Below are 26,079 nucleotides of genomic sequence, written 5' to 3'. Positions count from 1 at the left end.
TTAGCTAATGGGTTCAGAGAAGCCAATCACCAGAATGATAGCTGTCGGGTGTGAAGCATCAAAATAACACATGAAGATCCATTAATTAAGGTGTGAAAAATTGTGACCTGAATTGATAAAATAAGTTCTCATATAAAAATCATACATTTTTGAAGGATCATGGGATAGGAGATTGAACATATTTTATGGACCTCTAGACAGAAGAAATATGAAGTTACTGGTACTCTTTTAACATAAGGAAGAACTTCCTCAAAATTCAAGTTGTCCAAGATGGAAAGGATTGCCTTCAGAAATAAAGATTTCCTCTCACTGGAAGTATTCAAACAAAGGCAGGATGATCACTTGTTGGAGAACCTGGGGGCCTTATTTGATAATTCATCATAATAATAAATATGAATTAATATGTCATATAATAATATGCATTATAAATAAAAGAAAAATAATTATCTAAAAATATATATATAAAAATATCAAAATAAAATATATAAAAATAGTTACTTAGGTTAGACTGCAGGCTGGAGTCAGGAAGACTTGAAACCAAATCCTGTTTCAGACACTTAGTAGCTATGGGACCTAGGCAAAGTCACTTAATCTCTTTCAATCTCAGTTTCTCCATTTATGAAATGGGGATAATTGTAGTACCTACCTCACAAGGAATGCTGTAAGGATCAAATGAGAAAGTATACATAAAGCAATTTGTATGCCATAAAATGCTATGCATGTGCTAGCAATTATGATTACACATTTTATCTCATTTAAACTCTGTGCAATATGGTGTTATTTTTTTATTGTTAGATGACAAAATTGAGAGTAAGAAACTTGCCCGTGGCCAAAAAGAGTGAGACTCTGAGGCAGGATTCAAACTCAGGTGTTTCTGATTCCAAGTCCAGGTCCACTACATCACTCAGAAACTCTAAAATTATTTTGTTTTAATCCTTAAGTTCTGTCTTAGTAACAATTTTGAGACAGAAGAATGGCAAGGGCTAGGCAATTGGGATTGACTTACCCAGGATCATACATCTAGGAAGTTTCTGAGCCCAGATTATCCTGACTCCAGTCTCTCTGTCCATTGTGCTACCTAAATGCCCCTGCTCTCTAAGATTTTTTTAGCCTATGGAGCCTTCATTTTAGGCATCCTCTATTTGGTCTAGGGGGACTTTTCCTATTATCAAACAACAATATGTAAGCAATCACCTATCCTTTCTATTTATAAGACTATCCAGGAGGGCTTTTTCTAATGCTTCTCTGTTTGGAGAAGAGTTTCAAGAATGGGAAGACTGAGCCATAGGACTCTGGTCTTCTGGGTGTTTTTTGTATGTATCCTAGAGAGTAGAATGCTAAGATGGATCCCTAGCTAAACACAAATGCATGGGTAGATCAATGCTGATGCTCCCTGGCAAATTTTCTATGCTACCAAAGAAGGGAAAGATAGGGATTAAGCAATACTTAAGTAAATAAAACATTCAGGGCAGTTGTCCAAAGCACTTTAAAATATTATCCCATTTGAGAAAATCTAGAGGTACAGTGGGGGGGGGGGGATATGCTAGCCCATGTGTACAGGTAGTTATTGGAAGTTATTTCTTATTAATATTGAGATTGCTCTCCCCTGGCTTTTTTTAGCAAACTTAGCAATGCTCCCTTCCTGAAATTAAAAGAGACCTGAGAAAGGTTCTCTTCTTCTTGCTTCCAAAGAAAGATTCAGAGGCAGAAGGGATCTTAGAAGAAATCACTTCCTATGACTCCCTCTTTACCTCATTTTATGGATGTGGAAAATGAGGTGAAGTGACTTGTTCAAGGTCACACAAACAATAAGTGGGAAGCCCTGGACTCAGACCCAGACTTTAAATCCAATGCTCTTAGGCCTGGGGTAGGGCAGAAGAAACTTATCCCCAAAATTAGAAATTGGAAGGAAAATGCCTACACTGTTTATATTTGTTCTTCTCCAGTCAGCAGATGATCTATGAGTTTGCAAATTTTGTGGGATAATCTGAGTAAAACATGGCAAAAGTGAAAAATGATAGGCTTTTAAAAATCTTTGGCTGATCTATAAAAGGTTTATTTTAAAATGATAGTCCAATCTCTTCTTGGACTCTATGGACAAATAATAATATAACTAATGTACACAATAGATCAGAATGCACATATCTTATCTGAATCGGAGTACAGATAGGATGCTGGGTATGTACTGATCATTTATTTACGTTCTTCTCCCCCCAGCACAAAATCCTCTCCCCCAATAGGAAGAAAACCGAAACCAAATAAATGAGATAAAATAAAATCCCAAGCCCTTAGAGCTATGCCAATGAAACCTCTTCTTTGCCCTTGAGTATTTCAACAAAAATAAAATGGTTCTCACCTGCTCTCTTCCTTGTGTAACCACCTTTGACGTTTATCATAAGAATTCTTCCTCACCAAAATAACATCAGAACCTGAACGCAGGTTAAAACGTTGGACTCCCAAAACAAGGCGTGGAATTGGAGAGTTGAAAATATGCCCATCTCGAAATTCAAACTGCTGATGGCAGCCCTTGTTCAATACCCTATCCTTCAGCTCATGGCTGGGAGAGAGAAAAATGCATTAGTGGCAGAAAAACACCCAAGGAACCTGATGTCTTGGCAACTGGAAACTAGGAGAGGAGCCTGCTGTGAGTCTAGGTAACATGGACTGATCCAAAATCAGTATAATTAGAGCAAGGATTCTAGTGGTCATTAAATGTCTAGGCCAGCATAAATGAGAATCCTGATGATCCCTGGTAACTGATGTAAATACACTCTGGGGGACTCTGATTTTAAGAGGACAGAGAAGAGAAAGTCAAATTAAAGAAGTCACATTTGGCAAATTATTTGGTCAAAAGAAGGGGAAAAAAGAGGAGAGAAGCACACGTTTTCTACAAAAACAACCCTGTGTGGCTTTTTTTTTCCATACTAAGTCTGCTTTGCCAGCCCCACAAGAATCGGTTTTCTAATCCCTGCAATCCACACACTCTACTAGAGAATCAAATAAAGGTAATTCCATGATAACTCAGATTTACAAGAGGATTGCACTTGGGGACTGACCTCAGAGTATTAAGCAAACTTATTCAACCTTGAAATGTTTTAGCAAGAGAAATGCCAAATCATCGAGTCTCTGTTTTCCAAAAGCAAAATTGCCACAATATCAAATGATTTATTTGGGATAAAAAAGATGTCATGCAATAATTTATGTTCTCAGCCTCACATCTAATAATAACAAAAATAAGACAGAGAAGGAAACAAAATGGAGTTTTTAAAGAGCTTGTGTATGGTATGCAGCTACTAAAAAACATGTTTCTTTCCCCAAAACATGTCAACATGAGAAAATAAGTTGAAAACTTCAGTTTTTATGTACAAGGGCTTTTCCCCCCCTAAAAGTTAGAGAGAGCACTGAATTTGGAGTAAAAGACCAGTATTCAGATCTGATCTTCATTAATTATCATAGGATTTAAAATTATAAATGACCTTAGAGATTTGTCCTATTTTACAGATCAGGAAACTGAGGCTGAAAGGGTTTAGGCTCAAGGTTATAGAGTTTGAAGTAGCAGATTCAGGAATGAAACTTGGGTTTTTTCCTCTAAATTCACATTTCTTACTATCTTACAACTCTAATTTCCAAGTACTTAACTCCCCATGTCACTTTGCATTTGACCTCTAATCATTCTCTCTGCACTGGATAAAATTTTTTCTTTGATCAAATTCAAGGAGGTTATTCTGGATGATATCTGAGGTCTGTGCTAACTCCAACTGTTATTTCATATTTATTTCTCCTACAGCACTTACTTTAGAGTTCTGCACATTTATTTAGAGTTCTGTACTTTATAATGAGATTATTGCATTGAATCACTCATCTTTTGGAACTCTTTTGACCAGAGGACAGTCATGAAGTCACCTCCTTTCTCACATATTTCTCTGCCTGCCTTTTACCTTAATTTCCGATATGATTCCATGTTTTTGGAGAGTTTTTCTTCCTCTTGTACATCCTCAGAGTTAGGAGAATTCTGCTGCCAGGCATACTTGCAGTATTTTTGACCTGGAACAATGACTCTTGTAGGTGACTCTCTGTTAAAAGTTAAAACAGGAAAAAGAATGCTGGAATTAAGACAGAAGTTCATGTTGATTTCTCTGCACTATAATTTCATTAGGATCATACTCATTCATGAAACTGAAAAGTTTGGAAATCAAAAGAAGGCACATAAAAAATGGTTCCCCCCCAAAATCTTGTCTTTAAATACAATAGGGAATTCAAATTTTGGGAGAACAAAACCCAACACCCCATTGGTTTCTATTTTGGAATCGAAGACAATAAACAGAAGGACTAAATCACATAATAAGGAGCATTAATCTTTGGACTTTTTCAGTAGGAAGAAACCATGCAATATCTCTCAGCATGTAATCAGAATGTAAATATTATTTAGCTACCAAAAGTACTAACTTCCTAAGGCTTAATGCCATCATCTCTCCATGTACCAGAAGCAAGTTGAATAGCCTAACATAAAATCATAGAATTTAGAGGTGGAAGAGACTTTAGATATCAGTCACAATATGGGTTCTTAACTTTTTTTTTGGTTATAGACACCTTGAATACTCTAGGAAATCCTGTGAATCCCTACTCAGAATCATGTTGTAAATAATTGAGAGAAATGTTAAATTTCAGTTAAATGTTAATAATTTTTTCTCCATCCAAATTCACTGACCTCTTTCCCCCTCAAAAAAATCTATCCATGGACCGATCCCAGGCTAAGAACTCCTGGCCTAGTTTAACCTCTTTACTTTCCTGAGGGGGAAACTCAAGCTTAGAGAGGTATAAGGCCACATAGGAAATAATAGGGTTGAGAGTTAAAGCCAGATTTTCTGAATCTAAACTCAGGGCCCCTTCTATTAGGTCTTGTTTTTGTGATGAGATTAGAAATCTATTAGCTTCTTATAAGCTTCCTCATATTCTTAGAGAATACTGTAATTTATCAAAAGTGTAAAATAAGGCATCTTCTTTTCTTTGATTTTTTCCCTTCTGGCACTGATGTTCATACATTAAATTGTCTAAGCATACAACATACAAAGCCTTAAACAGTGGGAAGCCCTCCATTGGAAATGTCCAAGGAGAGGAAAATCTGTACCCTGGCTTCTGATGACTTGAAAAAAACCCCAAAACAGAGGCAAAGAGTCGATGCAAAAGATATTGATATCCTATTTGAGAGTCTAAGCAAAACATCAAGGCAAAAGCTCTACCTTCAAGAGGATTATCATCCAGAATCAGAGGTAGATAAGGAAAGCAAGGTAATGTCAGTCAATCAGCAAGACTTGGGCATTTACTATAATATGTATGACACTGGGCAAGCAAATTTACCCATTATCAGCTTCAGTTTTCTCATCTGCAAAATGGGGATAATAATAGTCCCTGCCTCTCAAGGTAGAGGTGAGGCTCAGATGAGACAATTAATTGTAAAGCATTATGCACGCCTAAAAAGTTGTTATTTTACTTAATATGTATTGACTACATATTATTATGGGCAGTAAGGTGGCAAAGTGGGTAGACCCAGAGTCAGGAAGACTTGAGTTCAAATCTGGCCTCAGACACTTACTGTGTATCCCTGGATAAATCACTTAACTCTGTTTGCCTCAAATGAACTGGAGAAGCAAATGGCAACCCCTCCAGTTTCTTTTCCAAGAAAACCCCACATGTGGTCACAAAGACTTGGACACAACTGAAAATGACTGAACCATAACAACAAATTTACTATATGCCTGGAATTATGCTACGTACTGAACATATGAAAAAGGCAAAACCATGCAAAATATGTAAATAAAATTACATAATGGAAGGTAATCTCAAAGAGAAGGCATTACCAGTTGTAGGGGAGGGATGGTTGGAAGGGGCAAGCATGCATAAAAAAGTCAAACCTGCATAGACAAGTTTCTAGGAGAAGTTAGGAACACCTGAGAAACACCATGGAGCAGTGTAAAAGGACCAGATTTAGAGTTACACAAGTTGGACTTCACTCAGCAAGATGGGCAAATTAACAAACACCTAAGTACCTACAGTGTGCCAGGCACTAGACTAAATGGTGGGGGATGCAATGAAAGGTAAAAGCCAATCCCTGATCTCAAGCAACTCACAGTCCAGCAAGGGAGGCAACCCAGGAGGTCTCTGAGTAGAACATGAATGGTCCCTTATTGGATATATTGTAGAGGGAGTCCTTTGGGGATCAGGCATGGATTGATTTAGAGGTTCCCATTCTGAATTGCTACCATTCTTTGAAACCCCAGATCACAGGTTTATTGCCTTAAAGGACTCCTTAGGGTTTCCCTAGACTTTGGGGGGGGGGGCTTGGGGGACTCTGGTTCTTCTGAAAAATGAGGAAGAGATGACCTCTAAGTTTCCTCTTTGCCCCAGATCCAATGAATGTCCCAGTGCCTCTCTTATCATTGTTTCAGAATCAATTCATACCAGCTGACCCATTTAGGCTTATCCTGGAGGCAGCTTCAGACCTGCATCAGAACAGCTGATTTAGCCTATTCCATGGACCCCCAGGCCCCCAAAACCTGGAGTCCTCTAACCCATCAGTGCATTCCCAATCTCTTCTTTACTGAAGGGATGGCCATTGTAATTTTCATCTTTGTAGGTTTCCAAGTCCCTTCTACCTTAAAGAAAGCAACAGTGCCACCTAATGGAATCTAGAGAAAGTGCAGCATTGCTTTCCTCTCTCTGGGGTTGGTACATTTCTAAGACTACAAAGACAGTACACTGTTTTGTTTTGCTTTTTTTTTTTCATAACTAGGAAAATGGAAACTAAGCATTTTTATTCTTAATTCAATTTATTAAGCAAAGGCCTGGCGAGTTTCTTCCAGAGAGCCTGGAGGTTTAATTTGTGGCTAATAGTGTGCTATGATGATGCCTGATGGGGAATGAAGACAAAAGGAGTCCAAGGGAGTCAATTCTGGGCTGTCCTTTGAAACCTGTCTTTGACTCTGATCTATGTCACTAATGAAGCCATTAAGTTTCCTTTGCAAGCCTCACTTCTGGTGAAATATGGATGGAGAGTGTACACAGCATGGTGGCTGGCTAACCCTAGAATGATGCTTAATAAATAATAGTATTTATGATAATAAATAGTAGTAAAAATTTATCATAATAATAGAAAATAAATTTTTACTGGCTGGCTGACTGAGATTGCTAGCCCCAAAGGGGATCTTACTCTACTCAATCCATGTCCTGACTGCCTATATTGGCATGGAGCTCTAGGCTAGTTCAAAGGGAGTGGAGAAAACTCCTCTGGTCTCACTTTTTGCCTTCACCAATGATCACATTCAAATCAGTCCATTTTTTGTAGTGTTTAGGCAAGAATTTCTAAATCCTATGAAAGTTGTACATTAGCCTCTTTATTAAACAAATTTAACTTCAGCAAACATATACTTCCCATATTGGACTAGGAATTGGTAGAGATTCAAAGATAAATTTTCTCATAGAGATTAAAATCTAATAGGAGATATGTTATACACACAAATAGCTATAAAGTAAGCCAAAATTAAAACAAAACCCCACGAAAAGTACTGAGATTGATGCAAAGTATCAATAATGTCTGAAGAAAGACAAAGAAGAAGAGATGGATTGGAAGGAAAATGGCATCAGAGAGTTAAATACGACGGAAAAGTTCAGGTTCAGCCAAACCATAGAAGATATTTAATTCTGAGTTTAATTGAAATTTACTTGGGAGTACCATATCTATCTATGCCTGAGGATGAGAAATCTGACAGTGCTACGAAGGCTACTTTGGAGGAGAGAGGATAGAAGCTGAGATGCTATTAACAGTTTATTAAATTAGTCCAATTGAGAGGCAGCACTGGAAATAGAGAGAGAAGACAGTTGCAAGGGATATTTTTTTATTTTTTAACTTAAATATAAATTTTATTAATATTTCCACATGTATAGCAGAACACAAAAGGACTAAATATTAAAATTAGAATCTTTTTCATACCATTTGATTTGAAAAAAGTATTCTTTTAACATTCCTTTTTTCTCTTCTTAAACTCAACCATCCCAAACTGAACACATTATCCTCCAATCCCCCATCCCCACCTCAATTCTTCTTTCTTTCTAACTTCCCTATTACTGTCAAGGGTCCTACCAGGATCACAACACAGGTGTCATCCTTGACTTCTCATTCTTACTCCCCCAACCCTATAACCAATCTATTACTAAGTTTTATTGTTTCTACTTTTGTTGGCATCTCCCCTATATTGCCTCTTCCTCTTCTCTAAAACTTCCACCATCCTGATATAGCATGCAAGGGATATTTTTAGAGTTATAATCAACAGGACTTTGTAACTAGATATCTGGAGCTGGAAGAGGGGAAAAAGACAATAAAGATTTGCTCTTATGGGATAGGATCAATGGTGGGACTAGTGAAGGAAACTGCAAAATTTAAAGGAGGAAACTGAAAGGAAAGAATATCATGGGTTTGGGATGTGTTAAACTTGAAGAGTCCATTGCACATCTGGAGAAAATTGTGCTATGGCTAGTTGTTAGATATAGTTCTAGAGAGATCAAGGAAGGCAAATAGCAGTACATCAGTCAGTCAACAAGCATTTATTATGCACCGTTTATGTAACAGACACTAAGCTAAGCACCAAAAAAAATCTGAGGATCATATTACCAGAATTACCAGAAGGTTTTTTGACAGAAAGTGAATATAGTTGTCATGAGAAGAAGGGAAGAATATGTAGACAGAGACTTTGGTAACATTCACTTAAAAGGATGAGAAAGAGGGTACCAAATCAATAAAGAAGATGGAGGAGAAACAGGAGGGGAACCAAATGCATTCTTAAAATCAAAAAGAAGAGAGAAGAGAATATACAGAAGGTTCAACAGTACCAAATGTTACAAAGAGAACAGAGACAAAATAAAGGATTGTTATATGATATAGAAATCACCTTAGAGTAGGAGTCAAAAAACCTAAATTCTAGTCCTGGGTCTACCATTCACACTGCAGGATCATGAAACTTCTCTATCATTTCATTTATCTGATCTCTAAAATAAGGGGATTGGCATGAGGTGGCTCTTAAAAGTCTATGGTTTTGATGTATGAAGAGATCGAAGTAGGTATGTGTTTAACCTGACAAAGAGAAGACATGGGGAGGTATCATGGCTGTCTTTAACTAAATGAAGGGTTGTCTTTTGAAAGAGGGTCTAGACTTAAATCTATGTAGCTATAAGGGCAAGTTCAGGGCTGGTAGGTGGCAGTTACTCAGAGGCAGAATTAAAGCCACTATCCTCAAAGAATCTCTTGGGCTCAATGAGAGCTATCCAGCAATGGAACTGTCTGAATTGTGGGGATAGTAAATTCCTTATCTCTGGACATGTTTGAACAGAGATTAGACAAATACCTTTTGAGAAACTGTAGCAGGATTTCATAGAATGGAAGGTAAATCATTTCTAAAATCTCCTCCAACTCTAAAATACAATGATTCTGTGACCAGTTCCTTCCCCTCATCTAGCCTTTCTTTTTTCATGGTACCAGTTTAGAATTTAATCTCATTTACAAAAATTAGAGTAGGACATGAGAAGTGTCATTTCAATAAGTGGAAAGAAGTAAAGGGTTACAAAAGTTTAAAGATAGCTTGCCAAGAGATCTAGCTAAATATAGTCACGAATGTACATGAGTTGAGGGCATTCTTAGTAAGAGTACAGAAAAAATAAATTATTTGCTAGTAATATTCAGAAGATATGACATCTTTACCATTTCAAAAATGACAGAAAAACATAGCTGATACAAGAGTTCATTGAGACAAGAGTCCAGTGAGATGGTTATTGTTCATTATGGAAGACATTTAATTCGACAGATCAGGACTGCCATCTTAATAGCTCTTTTCCAACAGTGTCTCCCAACCATACTTCAAAATCATTCAATATTTGAAAGACATAATAACAGAAATAACCTAATTCAACAACCCTCTGATCATTAATATTAGTTTAGGGATAAAACACAGAGATGTATGCTCGCTTGTATACATTTGTTACCATGATGGAGATCTGGAATTGAGTCTAAGTTGAAAAGACATTTCCTGTAAAGAGTAAGTTGAACCAAACCTAGGAATATTGCAGAGCCTCTTGGAAGAGATCTTTAACCATTCAAAAGAGATGAACTTGACCACCCATATTGGAAAGTCCAGATGGATAAAGAATGTCTAATGTCCAGATTATGATATTCAGATAAGTGGAAAATTTATAAAGCTTGACTATCAGAATATGTATAGGACAGACTATATATATGGACAAAGAGTTATATGGAGATAGACAGTGGAAAATGCTGGAATTCCTTAAGAAACTTCAAATTTTAATGAATGACCCCACATTTCCAGTGTAAATGGAGACACAATTTTTAATACCAACATTCTACTGGTGTTACTATATGGGCAAGGACTACAACATTCTCCCAAAATTTAAAAACGCATTATAACACAGAGGACAATGGAAAATGCATGGTGGGAGTAAGCAGGTTGCCACATATAAGCCAGGAGGAATTTCAAAGAATATAACTACTTTTTTAAATTATCAAAGAAATGTATGATCAAAAGAAAAGATTGATGGTCACATGGTGAGGATGAGAAATGACAGGAAAACTAGAGTGCTCTACTAATACTCTTTTTTAAGTTTAAATTAATTTATTTAGTCAATTTATAACATTATTTCTTGGATACAAGAATCATATTATTTCCCCCCTAACCCCACTCTTCCTGTAGCCAATGCACAATTTCACTGGGTATTACATATATCCTTGTTCAAAACCTATTTCCATGTTGTTGATGTTTACACTAGGATGATCATTTAGAGCCTACATTCCCCAACCATATCCCCTGAAACCAGTTGTTTTTCTTCTGTGTTTCTACTCCCACAGTTTTTCCTCTGAATGTGGATAGTGTTTTTTCTCATAGATTCCTACAAGTTGTTTAGGATCACTGCATTGCCACTAATGGAGAAGTCCATTAAATTTGATTGTACCACTGTGTCTGTCTCTGTGTACAATGTTCTCCTGGTTCTTCTCTCCTCACTCTGCTTCACTTCCTGGAGGTCATTCCAGTTCACATGGATTTCCTCCAGTTCATTATTCCTTTGCACACAATAGTATTCCAACACCAACAAATATCACAATTTGTTCAGCAATTCCCCACTTGGAGGGCATCCCCTCATTTTCCAATTTTTTTTTGCCACCACAAAGAGCACAGCTATGAATATTCTTGTACATGTCTTTTTCCTTATTATCTCTTTGGGGTACAAACCCAGCAGTGCTATGGCCTTTCTTCTAAACAAATTTTCTTCTCTTTTTAAAGTGAAAGATAATTTGGAGCTTGAAAGAGAATATGTCTCCTTAAGTCAATATGAAATTAAATAGTTTGATGAAAAGGAATTTAGGGATGTTTATTTGGTTCATCTTTAACCAGGAGACAGGCAACCAACAAAGTCTCTTCAAGAAAACCAAAAACATGCTTTGTTTGGTGTCAGGCAAATAATCAGATTGGCTCAGACATTGGTCAGACACAGTGTGGTTCTTATAGAAGTTCTTAAGTTCTTAGAGAAGTCTAACTTCCTTTGGGGCTATGGTAAAAACTGGCTCTTTTGAGTCTGGGACCAATAAAATGTAAACTAAGCTCCCTTTTTGCTGATATGATACATGATCAGTTATGTTAGCTTTGTGAGATTTGTTTGTCCAAAAATAACATGGCTTCCCCCACTTTGGAGCTAAGTAAGTCCAAAAAATCACATGTAAAACCAAAAATAAAACTCCAATATCAATACTAAGACAGTTGTTCTAAATGATCATTTAAAGAAAAAAAATGAAGGATGGTATAATAGGAAGCACCCAGGACTTAAAGGCAAAGACCTCACTTAAAGTCAATGTTTACAGTTAATAAATATGACTTTAAGCAAGCTACTTCACCCCAATGAAGCTCAATCTTTTCATCTATTATATGAAAGAGAAGGCCTCCATAATTTCTCAAGTTCCTTCCAAGTCTAAGATTCTATAAATTGCTAAAAGGAGAACTCTTATTACATAGACAAATCCTTCTGGATTTTTTAAAAAGCCAATGTCCAGTTTCATTATCCAAATTAGTCAGATTTTGAACAATCCCATAATTTCATCTGACATTAAATTTCCAACACACAGATTATTTTAAAGAGCTCCTCTTAGAAAACTAATTAAATGCGATGAGCAAAATTACCTTCTCCCACTCCCCACATAGCCATAAGCCAAACTAGTTAAATTTCTTTGACCAAACTGGATACTTACAGAGTTTCCTGAGAAGTATCTTCAGTTTGAAGGCATTTTTCTTCCCACTGACTTTCCTCTTGCTCCCTAATTACTTCTTCATCTGCCCAAACTTCAGGTTTACTTACAACAACCTTGACTCCAACCATAATAGCACCATGGGCTCCTAAAATCAGATCTGAGCAGAAAGATGAATGAAGGGACTTGGTGGCTAATGGTGGCAATGGGTTAGTTATGATATGGACAAAAAAGAACTGGAGGATGTATGATTTTTAAAAAGGCATCATACCTAGAGATTTCTAGTACAGAAGAAAATAATTACTTTAGCATGTAAAAAGAATCATTTATATTTGTTTGGGGGAGGTTTCTTTAATGTTTTGTTTTTTAAAAGCAAGTAGCTCCTTAAAAATATCACTTGAGGTGGCTACTTTGCTTTCAAGCAAACCGAATACAGAAGTGTTATGGCTCTACTTGTCTTCATTCTCAGAAAAAGCATATAGTTAATTATTTCATATTCTGAGAATTCCAATGGGTCTCCTAATATTAGATACTGAAACTTTCCTATAGCTCTGTCCCTTACCGAATACTTATAATAGTACTTATAATACATAATCCTCCCCACCCAGATACGTGAGCAGAAAGAATCGATTAAAATGTTTTTATAAATTGCCAAGTCTATAAAATGTTCTGAAAGAGACATGGAGTTGAAGTCAGGATGTTAGTGGATATGCTGTTCCTACTAAATACCTGAGCAGAAAATAGAATTACAAACCGATTTACTATAAATAAGCCTTTAAAAGCAGCAGCTTGGATGCCAACTTTCCCTGAATTGTGAAGGTGCTTTGTACACTGAATGAATTGACCACTCTGCTTACTCTCTGTCCTGTACATGGTTCAAAAGATCTGGATTCTGGGAATATCTGAGGATAAATGGCTGAAGAGGAGTTGCTTTATTTTCTGCTCAGTGATGGTCACTTTAGGATTGATCCATTATTCTTCATAGGACATATAGATCTGTCAAAAATATGAAATTGATCTCCTTTAGAAGATACCACAGAGGACTAGGAATGCATGAGATTAAAGAACCATAGGGTGTTAGAGTTGAAAGATATTTTAGAGATCATTTAGTTAAACCCTCCTGTTTTAAGAGGAGAGAAAACAAAAGAGCACATAGGTTAAATCAGAGGTTCTCAAAATGTGATCCTTTGACTCCTGGGGGATGAATTGGATTGTGGGAAGGATATTGAACTAAGAGAATGGAATTTCCTGGACAAATTTGGACCCTGACCTCACTGTCTACTTCTGAGTGATTTTTGTTTTCAGTTGTAGCTGACCTTATGTGATCCCATTTGGGGTTTTTCTTGGCAAAGATACTAGAAGGGATTGCTGTTTCCTTCTCTAGTTCATTTTATAGATGAAGGAAATAAGCAAAAAAATTGAGTGATTTGCCTGGGTCACACAGCTAGTAAATATCTGAGGCTACATGTGAACATGAGTCTTCTTGGCTTCAGGACTAGCACTATCCATTGCACTACCTAACTGCCCTTCTGAGGGTTGGGTCTAGGTTAAATGACATCAGCATCCCATCCCTTCTTACTCTAACACTATGGATAAATCAATGGCCCTGTTATTTGATATCCTTATGATCTTATTTAACAAATGAAATCTATAATTATTTAGAGTTTCTTGAATATCACATCAAGGATAAGGATGGATAAGTGTAATAATGTTCAGAAGAAGAGTTTGGAAGTCAAGATGATGATCAGAAAAGGTTAGAGGGAATTTTTCTAAAATTAGAGTTAACAAAAGGTTAACTCATGATGCTCCAAGAAATCATTTTCATGAGTTTTCCTTCCTTCCTAAGAACAATAAATGAATGAATGAATGGCCAATCACCATTGTATATAAAAACAAAGAAAGATGGGGAACCTATTTGGTATAGATCTAGATAAAAACAAACTACTAGCAAATATAAAAAAGAGGAAGAAGAATCAAAATAATCATCAAAACTCAAAATCATAGAAGCTCAGAATCTCAGGGTTGGATGGGACCTCAGAGAACCATGCATCACTTACTCTGACTCATATCTGAACAAGAATCCTCTTTATAACCTCCATTGCAGGTGTTTATCTACACTATGCTATCCAACTTTTAGTGAGGGGGAATTTACTGCTTACTAAGGCAGCCTATGCCATTTTGGGAGAAAGTTTGTCCTTACATTAAGACCCACAATAATATCTCTTTGGAGCACCTACTGCTGTCTCTGGGTTCTATCCTTGGGGCACCAAGCAGAGGAAACCTAATCCTTACCTGGGTGGCAATTTTTTTAGTTGTGGATAGTCACGATGAACCCTTCTCCAAGTCTTTTTATTTTCCTGTAGGCTAAAAACATTTTGTCTAGTCATTTAATCATATGGCATGAATTTGATTTTTTTTACCTTTATTTCAATTTTGTTGTCCCTTTTGAGCTACTTTCCATTCAATGATGTCCTTCTTAAAACATAGAGATCTAAACACAACACAGTGACCTTTCTAACTCTTTAAAAGATGAGAAAACAAAAGAGTAGATTGGTTAAATCAGAGGTTCTCAAAATACTATCCTTTGACTCCAGGGGGATGAATTGGATTGTGGAAAGGGTATAGAACTAAGAGAATGGAATTTCTGGACAAATCTAGACCCTATTCTCAGCACCCACTTCTGAGAGATTTTTGTTTTTAGTTGTGTCTGACCTTATGTCATCTCTTAGCTTAATAAAAAAAACTATATTAGATTATTGGGAGTCATATTAAATCATTGATATACACCTAGGCTAAGGTCAGATTCCTGAGACAGGAAAAAGGGAGAAATCCTTTCAAGTTGATATGTTGTTTGATTGGTTATTGTCTTTCCTACCTGAAGAGGACTAAAATGACATCACTGGTGATGTCCTTTGACTCTTGTATAAATTGGATTTAAGTGAGACAGAACTGTGGGAAGTCATCAGCCTCAATCTCTCTTCCAGAGTCTTCTAAGTACAGTAACAAGACCAAAACAAGATGCAGGGTGATACAATGGATCACTGTAGCTTCTTAAATGTCTACCCAAGCACTAAGCACTCCATAATGCCTACTTCACCCACCTTCATGACCATTGGAGCAAATTGCTCTATTCTGCCCCATCTGCTTGGGTAAACATGGAAAAGGCTTTAAAGCCTGTGGGTTACCTTCAACCTGGGTTAGCCTCCTTGCCAAGATGATTTACTGAAATGTGGTCAAGAGTGTGCTATAGCTTCTTGGAACCACAGGTGAAAGCTATGTGTCAAGTAGTTACCAAAAGAGGATGAGCAGCTCTGAAAAGGTTTCAGCAAGCCCTCACCCCAGAGGTACTAATCAACACCCTGTACAACCCAGAAGCTAGGTGGTATAGTGGACAGAGTGCCAGGTCCAGAGTCAGGAAGACTCATCTTTCTCATTTCAAACTTAGCCTCAGACACTTACTAGCTGTGTGACCCTGGGAAGGTCACTTAACCTTGTCTGCTTCAGTTTTTTGCCTGTAAAATAAGATAGAGAAGGAAAAGGAAAACCATTCCAGTATCTCTGCCAAGAAAACTCCAAGTGGGTTAACCTGGGATTAGGCATGATTGAACAACAATGAAACTGACATGTAATTATTAATTATTCAACTTTAAGTCCAGGCATTCCATCCATTGTTTGGCATGTGCATGTGCATTCAGAGAGAAGATAGAGCATTAGTAGTTGTTTTCAAGTATCTAAAGGATTGACCCAAAAGACTGTTTAGACTAATTCTTCTCATTCCCCATGGGCAGAACAAGGAGTGACAGTTGAAAACAGGCAGTCTACCTAAGTTGTACGATTATCCTGGTGTCACTCTCTTTTTAAAAACTATTACATTCTGTCTTAGAATCAATTGTAAGAATCAATTCCAAGGTAGAAGAGTAATATTGACTAGGTAACTGGAGTTAAGTGACTTGCCCAGGGTCACACAGCTAAGAAGTGCCTGAGGCCAAATTTGAACACAGACCCCCCCCCCAATTTCTAAGCCTGGCTCTCTATACACCAAGCCATCTAGATGTTCTAGTTACAATCTCTTTTACATTTGAGACTTTTATCAAACACTTTACTAAAATCTAAGAAAACTGTATTACAGCATTCCCCTAATCTACCCATCTGGTAACAAAAAAGGAAGTAAATTTAGTCTGGCCCAACTTGAGTTCACCAAGGGTAGCTATATACATCATCATCATCATCATCATCATCATTATCATTATTAATCTCTTTTTGTATCTTGGGACTCAAGTCCCATTTAGACATCTTTAGGACATTCTGTCATTTTTAGTGAAAACTTCATTCTCCTTGGCAGAGAAAACCAGCATAATAAAAGTTAAGCAGCCCTCTCTTCTTTCTACCATCAGTTATCATCACCCCATTCAGCTCTGAATACCAGTCCTGTTTTTTTTCTTTCAGGCTTCTCTTTTCTCAACTAGAGCAATAGTTTAGTCCAACTCTCTTATCCTAGTTGGTTCCTCTGGGTTATTACATTAAATATATCTATTAAGAGAAGAATATCCTTATTCGCAGTTCCTGGCACATAGTAGGCATTTAATAAATATTTATTGGATTGGATTAAAAAAACAAAAAGTCTGGTTTCTAGCATTAAGAGAGTTTTTGTTATACTAACAGACTACTCTAAATAAGAATGTAGCAAAACATATTTCAATCTCTTTTATATTATGAGAATTTTTTGTATAAAATTATATTAGATTTATATTTTAATATCAGTGCAAAATACAAAAATGAATCCTTTCTGTTATAATAACTTAATACTTACATAGCTCCAGAGTTAAAGCATCATTACACCCAATAACCTTGAGTAAAAAGGTAGAAGAGCTACAGTGCTGGTATTATTGAACAAAGCTGAGTTCTCTAGCATCATAATCATAAGATTTAGAGTTGGAGAGACCTTAGATGTCATCTAGTCCAAGCCTCTCACTTTATAGGTAACCCAGAGAGGTCAAATGACTCTATTATATAGTTAGTAGTCTTAGACTCTGTTTAAACTCAGATCCACTGGCTCCAAATATAGTACTCTCCTGAATTGGCTAAACTACTTTGAAGTCCTGAGAAACAGGATTGGACTCATTTAGTTAAAATGTAATTGTTGCAGGGCCAACTCCAGTAGAGATGGAATTAACCTGAACATTTTTTATTAAACTGAGGTCAAAATGATTCATTGGAAGCAGTACATTTCCTTCACTGAGTTATAGGCCCTAAACTTAAAGGTTTTTGTGTAAGATCATTTGTTTTTATTACAAAAGGATAGAAAGGAAAAGGACATTTTTAAAATGAACTAAAACTAGTCAAAAATTTTCATGGGAACATGTTAGTTTTAGCATCACAGTCCAGGGTGCTAGCAGTCTTTCCCTGTTCAGTAACTTTAGATTTCTTTATATCTATTGGATCTCTTCTGGTCAATGAAAATTCCCTGAGGGTAGTTTGTCCTTTGGTTTTTGTTTGTCCAGGACCAGGGACAGTACTTTGCATATAGAAGACACAACAAGTCTTGTGGAAATTGAACTGAACTGAATTGGAAGTAGATGGAGATCTGCCTTTAGTGCTCAGGAATTCAGTGGCCCAATGTTATATTTTACTCAATCAAAACTCTCTAGAAAAACACATAAGAAGGTGCTGAAAAAGATCTAAAAACAACATAGAATATCAGAGCTGGGAGGAGCTTCAGAACAATAGGGAACTTAGAATACTAGAATTGTCAGTGACCTCAGAGCTTTGAACCACTCCCTGAGAAAGGGATGAGAGAGAGAAAGGGATCTCAGTGGCCATCTAGTCCAAACCTTCATTTTAGAGTTGTGAAAAATGAAACCCAGAGGAGAAAGGGCTTGCCTGAGGTTACGCAGGTAATTAGTGAGGAAGCTGGGCCAAGAATATGGGCAGACTAATTTCCAGTATGGTCTCTTTTCACTCAAATAAACTCAATTCAATTAAGTTCTTAGTATTGGTAAAAACACTGGGATAAGTAATAAATGGATGGTCCCTTTTTCAAGGATCTTTTAACCTATATTGGGTATTCAACATGGACTCAAATAAATATAGCTAGAGTTGGGATTTGTTCCTCTTTAACCCTCCTTCCTCCTTTTGAGGGACTGAAGAAAAATAAATAACATTCTCTCCAGAAGGGATATTTGGTCAAAGATGAGGTAAATAATTCAAGACTAAGGGAGAGAAAAAAGAAAAAGACCCAGAATGGCAATGGCAAGCAGGAAGAGGAATAATCCTCTGGAAAAGGCCCCCAATATTAGAGAAATCTAGGGATACCACCTTTAATTGGGAGGAGAAATGATGAACAAGGTGGCTATGCTGTAAGGATAGGCATGAAGAAATTGGAAAGAGAGAAAAAATGCTACCTTTTCCTCTATTAGCTCTGAATAGCTCTTTCAAGGGAGTTGAGATTGGTGAGGGCAGGAAATCTTATTAAGAGAGACTCCTAGTAATTCTGGGAGTTTCCCTCTGCAAAATTGAAAATTGGTACCCTATTTTATTTTGTATTGTTTATTCATTACTGATTGAGAATTATAACTAATCACTGCAATATGTACTTATGAATTAGAATTAGGTTTAATTATATAGGCCTTAATCTTAGAGTTTATAGGAATTTACTTCCCTCTTTCTATAGGCTACAGCCTGAACTCAATCTATCTTACCCCAGAAAGGAGAAAGGAGGATCAGTCAACGTGGTTATAAGATATTCTACCCGGTCATAAGCTTAGCTCCAGACCACTCTGGCATTGTTATGGGTCGTGGAAATCCCTTCATGTGAGTCAAGCCAAATGTAAGCGGACCCTTCTTTTCAATATAGACCAATCACATTCTTAGTTGAGTTTGCATCACTGGATCCTATGTAAACAACTGTTTAAAAAGCTGCTCTGACTGTCAGATGTTTCTCTGTCTACTGAGTGGACACTGACCTCTTATTGATAAGTGCCAGCCTTGTTAATAAATTGGTCATGGTTCAAACTTTGTGCCTCAGTTTCTCTTCACAGATTTTTAACAATAGCAGCACCTTTTATGGTTGTTCAATCAACAGTCTTTCTTGGTTTTATTCTTTTAAAACAAATTTAAAACAAAAAAATGAAAACATTCACTCATTCACCTAGTATTTAATAAGTGCCTATTATGTGCCAGGTACTGTGCTAAGTGCTAGGCTAAAGCATCTCTGCCCTCAAGGATTTCACAGTCTAAAAACACACAAAAAATTATGTACACACAAGATACATAAAGGTCATATTGATAGTAATTTCAGATGGAAGGCACTAAGATTAAGGGGGACTGACTGCGTAAGGTATCTGGAGGATTTTTAGCTGAGACTTGAAGGAAACCAAGAAAGCCAGGTAGCAGAAGGGAGAAAAGACAGATTTCTAAGCAGGAAGGCTGAGCTGTTTGGAATACTGGACAAAGGTCTTCAGTTTCACCTCATTCCTCTACTATGGATAAAGCAAGTCTCCAAAATAGGGGTGATCAACATTGGGTCCAAGGACAGGGATCTGTGGTTAGATTTTGGAGGTCTTTGCAGTTGAACTTAGATGGGATAAGTTACATCTATTTCAATAAAATTGATTTCCTTTGTAATCCTGTGTAATTCATTTTATGTGTTTTAAAATATTATTCTGAAAAGGGTTCCCTACGTTTTAGAAGAAGGTCATTATATACTCACAAAAGGTTAAGAATTCTTGCTCTTATCACCAGAATGTCCAGGTCTAGTTGCCAAGAGCTTGAGGAAAGTAGAAAGGAATTTACTCAAGTTTCCTAAAATAGATATAAAGCTTAAGTGAGTGGTAATTAAGAAAAAGGAAAAAAAAAACCCTGAAAAGGAAGAACCTAAAGGCTGGTGTTTATTGGTTGAAACTAACCTGCAAGTGGTGAAACAAATTTGGACTATGGGCTTTCTCTAGAGATCTGGCTATTCCTACATGGGAAGAAGTCTTGAGAATAGCTAAAAGGAGTTTGAGGAAAAGGCAAAAGATGACAGCGCAATGGGAAAGACAAGTCAATAGATAATGCCAGAAGCTTTATGGATAGAGTATGATATGTATTTTTCCACAAGTGTTTCATGGCCACATTCATTCACTAAAAGTCTTCTTTCTCAAACAAGAAAAATCATGAGAAAGTTTGTCACTGTGTGCACTGGGGATAGGGGAATTTATCATTAACTTACCTTGCTATTCTATTTTAATTTAATGAATTTTGATTGGAATCAATGTGTTTTCTTATTCTGTCTTTTAAAAAAACAAGAAGTAGGGGCAGCTGGGTGGTTCAGTGGATTGAGAGTCAGGCTTTGAATTGGGAGGTCTTGGGTTCTAATATGACCTTAGATACTTTCTAGCTTTGTGACCCTGGGCAAGTCACTTAACCCCTATTGCCTGGTCCTTAATACTCTTCTGACTTAGAACCAATACATTGTATTAATTCTAAGGTGGGATGTAAGGAGTTTAAAAAAAAGAAACATCAGCTAGAGTTTTAAAGAAGCAATGTTGACCTAATGTGCACTTTGAATCTAGATGTAGCTTGGGGGACCTACATTTAAGGAGGGCTCAGGCTATACATGCCCTTTCCTTCTGTGAAATCCTATCATGCAGTGGATCCAAAAGCATAATTTAGGGTGAAATGACGTATAAGTAAGGGAGAAATCCATTTAAAAGCACTCAGAAAATCTGAGCATCCTTTTCAGCCAAGTGGTGACCATCAATTGTTCCTTGATGATTAGAAAGATTTTGTCAAATAGAGATGAGGAAAAATACATTCTTAATGTGGGAGAGAACAGTACAGTAGCCTATAAAAGCATTTCCAAGGAGGGTGGAGTACAGGACAAAACTAAGGTAACTAGTAGGTGTGCTTAGTTTGGCTATAACTTAAATGTGGTAGGAGAATACCATTAAAGATGGTAACAGTAGGGACAGCTAGGTGGTTCAGTGGATAGAGATGGGAGTTCCTGAGTTGATATCTACCCTCAGACACTTCGTAACTGTGTGACCCTGGGCAAGTCACTTGACTCCAATTGCCTAGCCCTTATCATTCTTCTGCCTTGGAACTGATACTAAGTATTGACTCTATGCCAGAAGATAAGGGTTAAAAAAAGATGGCTACAACAATAAGTTGGAGTCAAATTACATAGGGTTTTAAACACCAGGCAAATAAGAAATTAGTTAGGGAAAAGAGAGTCAGGGAAAGCTGTTTTTTTTTTTTTCCCTAGATGAATTAGGTTAGAAATCTGTGGTTTAGAAATAACTATGTGGTAGATATATTGGAAAGGGAGAGACCAGGACCCAGAATACCAACCAGTAGGTTATTATAAAAATCAAAGCAAGGAGTGATTAGGTCTTGAATCAGTACGGTGCCTCTTCTGCATTTGATATTAGCCATTTCTACTTTAGTGGGAATTTAAGTCAATTTGTTATAACATTTGGAAATTTTCTAAGGATTCTCTCTTTAAAATTCACTGGATCTTTTTTTAAACACATTTTATTATTTACTCTGTAGATTATTTTCTCAGGCTTCACTTAAAAATATTAAACATTCTTCACATTCTTCCCTAAGAGATCTTTGATGGTTTTAGTCTTTTTTCCCTTTATGTTGCTTATTAAGATTTTTCTGACTTACTCCCTTTTCTTGGCAGTGTTCTAGGCTGATCTCAAAAAAGTCTCAGCTTATTCCCACATTGGGAAATTCACCTTTCAGTGACCTAAATTCTTCATGGGGACAGGAATGAACTCAGCTGAATGCAAATCCCCTTTCCTTTAGACCTGGTGCAACTAGTCTTTTATACTGGTGCACTGCCTCACTTTCCTTTTTGTTCTCTGACTGAACTCTGCTATAGCAGACTGTGCTCTGGGAAGAAGGTGCTACTACCAAAGGCAGAATATGTTACTCTCCCAAGCCAAACAGGCTTTGTGGATGAGTAGACAGATTTGAGGACCCTTCTAGTGCTGTAGAGGAATGGGATGATAAGAATAGAGGCTGGTGTGCTAGCAAAGACTGGTGGCAGCAAAGGAATTCAGTGGAGTGAATCTCAGAACACAAGTCAATCAATAGCTCATGGAGGGAGAAACTGGTGGGGGAAGGTGCTTAGTGAATGTGTCAGTGGTAAATAGTTTCTGCTATTGATTTCTAAGTTTGTAAACATTGTTATATTTCTTAGTGTCTTGGCCTTAGAGACAGACAGACACAACTAGCTAGTATGTATCAGAGTTAGAACTTGAGTCCAGAACTTCCAAAATCCAAGACTAGGTCTTCTAACTTCTTTGGAATATTCTACCTGTCACAATTATAATGATCGCAGTCATATCATTGAGCAAGAATAATAAAAGAGCTTGCCTTTGCTTAGCCCCTTAAGGTTGGTAAAGTGTTATGCAAACATTTCATTTGATCTTTACAATAACTGTATGGGATGGGAAATGAAGACATGGAGAGGATAGATGATTTTTCTGGTTTGGGTAGCACCTGGCTGAGAATGGAGATTTATATTCCCCGAGCTCTTTCCTCCATCCCAACTTCCCCAGTTCTCTAGTTTGTCTATAAAAGGCAGTCACTCCACATTTTTCAATTAGACACATGTAAAAATCTATATCGACTTCAAAGAGGAATTCTACATATTTTCCCCTTAGCTGCTATAGCATGCTTTTACTTTTATTTGATTAAATATATTTCACATAGAAAATAAAAATCTGATCATGTAGTTTGCCTGTGACTATGTCTAGAATTCTAAGGGAAGAAAATTCTTATCATGAGATTCTAGTCCATGAAAAACCTGAGTGTAGCTCTCAAACCCACAACTGAATTCTTTAGACAGTTCTATGTCCTTGCTAATATATTTAGGGCAATAACAACCAGTATGTTATAGTATAGTACTTTAAAATTTGCAAAGCACTACACATATGTTATCTCATCTGATCCTCATAATTACCCTCTGATATTGGGGGTATTATTGTCACCCCCATTTTATAGGTGAAGCAACTAAGAGAGAGAGGTGAGTGACTTGTCAAGGGTCACATATCTGGTAAGTTTATGAGGCAGCATTTGAACTCAGTTCTTTCTGATTTTACGTCCACTGGGACTCTTCCCCCAGTGCACCACCAAACCAAACTGAAACATTCCTAAATCTAATGAAAAAAAATTATAGCAGGGTATTGGTTAAGGTAAACAAAATGGAAATCATTTGGATTTATACAAACTTCAGTGTTGAACAAAAATAGAAGTATTCAAAAAGGATTGGGAATTCCTTGAGAACAGAGACAGTCTTTTTTCCTTTCTTCTTTGTCTTGCGTGATTAACATGGGGCCAGGCACATAGTAGGCACTTAAATTTTTAATGATTAACAAACTCATCCAATTATAGGGAACGAGACACAAAATATGTTAATGCATATCATTATGGAAACATATTCAATGGGGGGGAAAACCTTTCATTTATTTTCAACAGATGTTGGTAAAACACAGGCACTTATTTTAGATTAGGAGAAGGCATTTGCCTTTTGTGTCTTAAATGTTTATACATTTGCCTCTCCAAAAAGTGCTGGAATTTCATTGGGTTTGTTTCTATTTCATAGTTCTCCCTGGTGAGACTTTTCATATTATGTTTCTTTTCAGGGTCAACATTTCTGAAACAAATGAACCAATATTTGACTGATGGATCTGTTTCTGGAATGTCAACTATTTTTCCCTACTTGTTTAGATATCTGAAACCCATAAAGTCTTCACACACCGAGATTTGCCTTCAAATCATCTGCTCCCTTTTAAAAATCAGATGTTTATGCCTCTTCTTTGTTACATGTCAAGTCATCACTGTACTGATGTTGAGCTTGTGAAATGACATTCTGAGTGATCCATAATTTAAAAAATGACATTACTCAGGATTCTATTTTGAAAAATGCCAAACCTTAGTAAATGTGAGTTTATCAGCCGCGGCCACAGATGAAATGCTGTGATCACAACCATCTCAATTGCGGCTTTCTTTGGTACCTTGCTTTACTCATAAATGTTCACACCATACATGTATATTACACCTGTGCTTACAGAGTGAAAAAAATATCCCAAATAAAGTTAGTAACTTGGCAAAGACAAAGAGCAGTGGGCTGCGAGTCTGAAAAGCTGGAATATAGAGTCTTAGAGGAGATCTGGGAGCTGTCCTCAAGTACTAGGAGAATTCTGGGAAAGGAATTGAGTTTATTCTGTTTGGTGCTAGAAGGTGGAAATGAGGGACAAGAGGGAAAAGTCAAAGAGATAGATGAAGGCTTAATGGAAGGGAAAATTCCGAACAATTGGAACTGTGGAAAGGTGGAGAGAGCTGATTCTGGAGCTAAGGGGTCTCCTTCTCCCTAGAAGTCTTTAAACGTACTGACTGATCACTTGCTGGGGGCATTATAGTGGGGATTCTTTTCAGGACACAAGTGGGACTAGATGGCTGTGATGTGGCTCCTGTGGGCTTTCCCCCCAAATACTAAAATCAAGAAAATGCTGACCATATTTATATTCTTTCAGTGGCTACAACTGACTTGAGTTTAACATGGTACACCAGAAAATACCAGATAGCAGCTGTCTCCCTGGAAACAGAGGACATACAATGGACAGTGTTTCAGTGGACACACCCAAGGTGACCTCCTCCCTGGCCTGACTCCACTCTAGTCCCCTTGCTAGATGGAGCTTCTTCAGTTTCCTGTTTCTCTGTCCATCCCCTCTTCACTTTTTGCCCCTAATCTGCTCCCTGCATCCCATTCTTTTACACTAGGTATTTTGTGGTCCTCTTGCCTCAGCCACTCAATTTTTTGTAGTAATATCTAACACTAGTAATGTGCTTTAAGATTTGAAAAGCACTTTACAAATATCCCATTTTTCTCTTTACCACAAGCCTGGAAGGGAGATGCTATTATAATTCCTTTTTTATAGATGAGAAAACTGAGGCAGAGAGAGAAGTGCATGTTCAGGATTACTCAGCTATTCTGAGTCTGTATTTGAACTCAGGTCTTGTCTTCCTGACTCCATGTTCAATGCTCTATTCTCTATAATTAAATGATGTTTGCTAATAGAAACACACTGTGTTTGAAATCACAGAACAATGGTGATCTAGGTATGATATGCTGGTAAACTCTATTAACCAGAATATTTGTTTATGTAGAATAGCAACTTTCCTGGCCAAACACTGGACTTCTAGGCTGTGGCAGTAGCCAGAACTAGGAAACCTATAAAATGTGATGGTAATGACCTGCCTAAAATACATATGTTAACTTTACTTTCCTAAAACTCGGAAATAAAATCTAAAATGGTATTTTAGTGAGGAGTCTATTTCTTAACTTTCTATTTAAAAAAAGATATGGATTACTTTAAGGACACTCTGCTTACTTTTTTATCTAGCAGAATGAACTAATTATGAAATGTATGCGTCAAAGATTTCAATTTCAGGCTTGACTTTACTTTGAAGATTAATTTTTTACTTTATCATCTTTACAGGCAGCTCAGTGGACAGCCTGGCTGAATGTTACTCATTGTTCACTGATGTATGAAGTATATTTAATCAATGTGAAGAAAGTGATATTAAACTATTATCAGCTGCCTCAAATGTTCTAAAAATCTCCCAAGAAAGGTCAAGAGGTAATATCTCTGCTAATAATATGAGAAACAATGTATTTAACTTATTCTTTACATCAAAGATTTTCAATGATTTAGGAATGCTTTTGTCAAAGTAATGAAAATATTGAAATTAATTTCTCCCTATCTTACCTTTGCTATGTGTACTTACCC

At 36.9% G+C, this 26,079-nt stretch overlaps 1 protein-coding gene and 1 long non-coding RNA gene across 15 annotated transcripts in view; one reads left to right on the top strand and one right to left on the bottom strand.

Moving 5' to 3' along the window:
* DCDC1 (doublecortin domain containing 1) overlaps window positions 1-19,140 on the bottom strand; it is an 83,400-nt gene extending 64,260 nt beyond the window's left edge. For 7 of the 14 annotated variants that reach the window (XM_016423464.2, XM_007497209.3, XM_016423467.2 and 4 more), the window contains exons 1-5: window positions 18,994-19,122; window positions 13,153-13,291; window positions 12,299-12,455; window positions 3,939-4,073; window positions 2,357-2,557 (exon numbers count right to left, since the gene is read on the bottom strand). In XM_016423464.2, the coding sequence (XP_016278950.2) occupies window positions 2,357-2,557; window positions 3,939-4,073; window positions 12,299-12,455; window positions 13,153-13,168 (509 nt within the window). In that variant the 5' untranslated portion in view covers window positions 13,169-13,291; window positions 18,994-19,122. Of the gene's footprint in view, window positions 1-2,356; window positions 2,558-3,938; window positions 4,074-12,298; window positions 12,456-13,152; window positions 13,292-14,587; window positions 14,660-17,105; window positions 17,212-18,993 lie in introns of those variants that run through there. The other 7 variants (XM_016423463.2, XM_007497210.3, XM_056801979.1 and 4 more) reach the window with 7 other exon arrangements.
* Window positions 18,060-26,079, top strand: part of LOC103104916 (uncharacterized) — a 32,664-nt gene continuing 24,644 nt past the window's right edge. Inside the window, exons 1-4 of the long non-coding RNA XR_469438.3 lie at window positions 18,060-18,189; window positions 18,966-19,121; window positions 24,823-24,934; window positions 25,789-25,929. This is a non-coding gene — a long non-coding RNA (uncharacterized LOC103104916). The remainder of the gene's footprint in view (window positions 18,190-18,965; window positions 19,122-24,822; window positions 24,935-25,788; window positions 25,930-26,079) is intronic.

Source organism: Monodelphis domestica, chromosome 6 (assembly GCF_027887165.1).
Source record: "Monodelphis domestica isolate mMonDom1 chromosome 6, mMonDom1.pri, whole genome shotgun sequence".
Classification (NCBI taxonomy): domain Eukaryota; kingdom Metazoa; phylum Chordata; class Mammalia; order Didelphimorphia; family Didelphidae; genus Monodelphis; species Monodelphis domestica.
The sequence above is the reverse complement of the archived record's forward strand: the minus strand, read 5'-3'. Positions and strand labels throughout refer to the sequence as shown.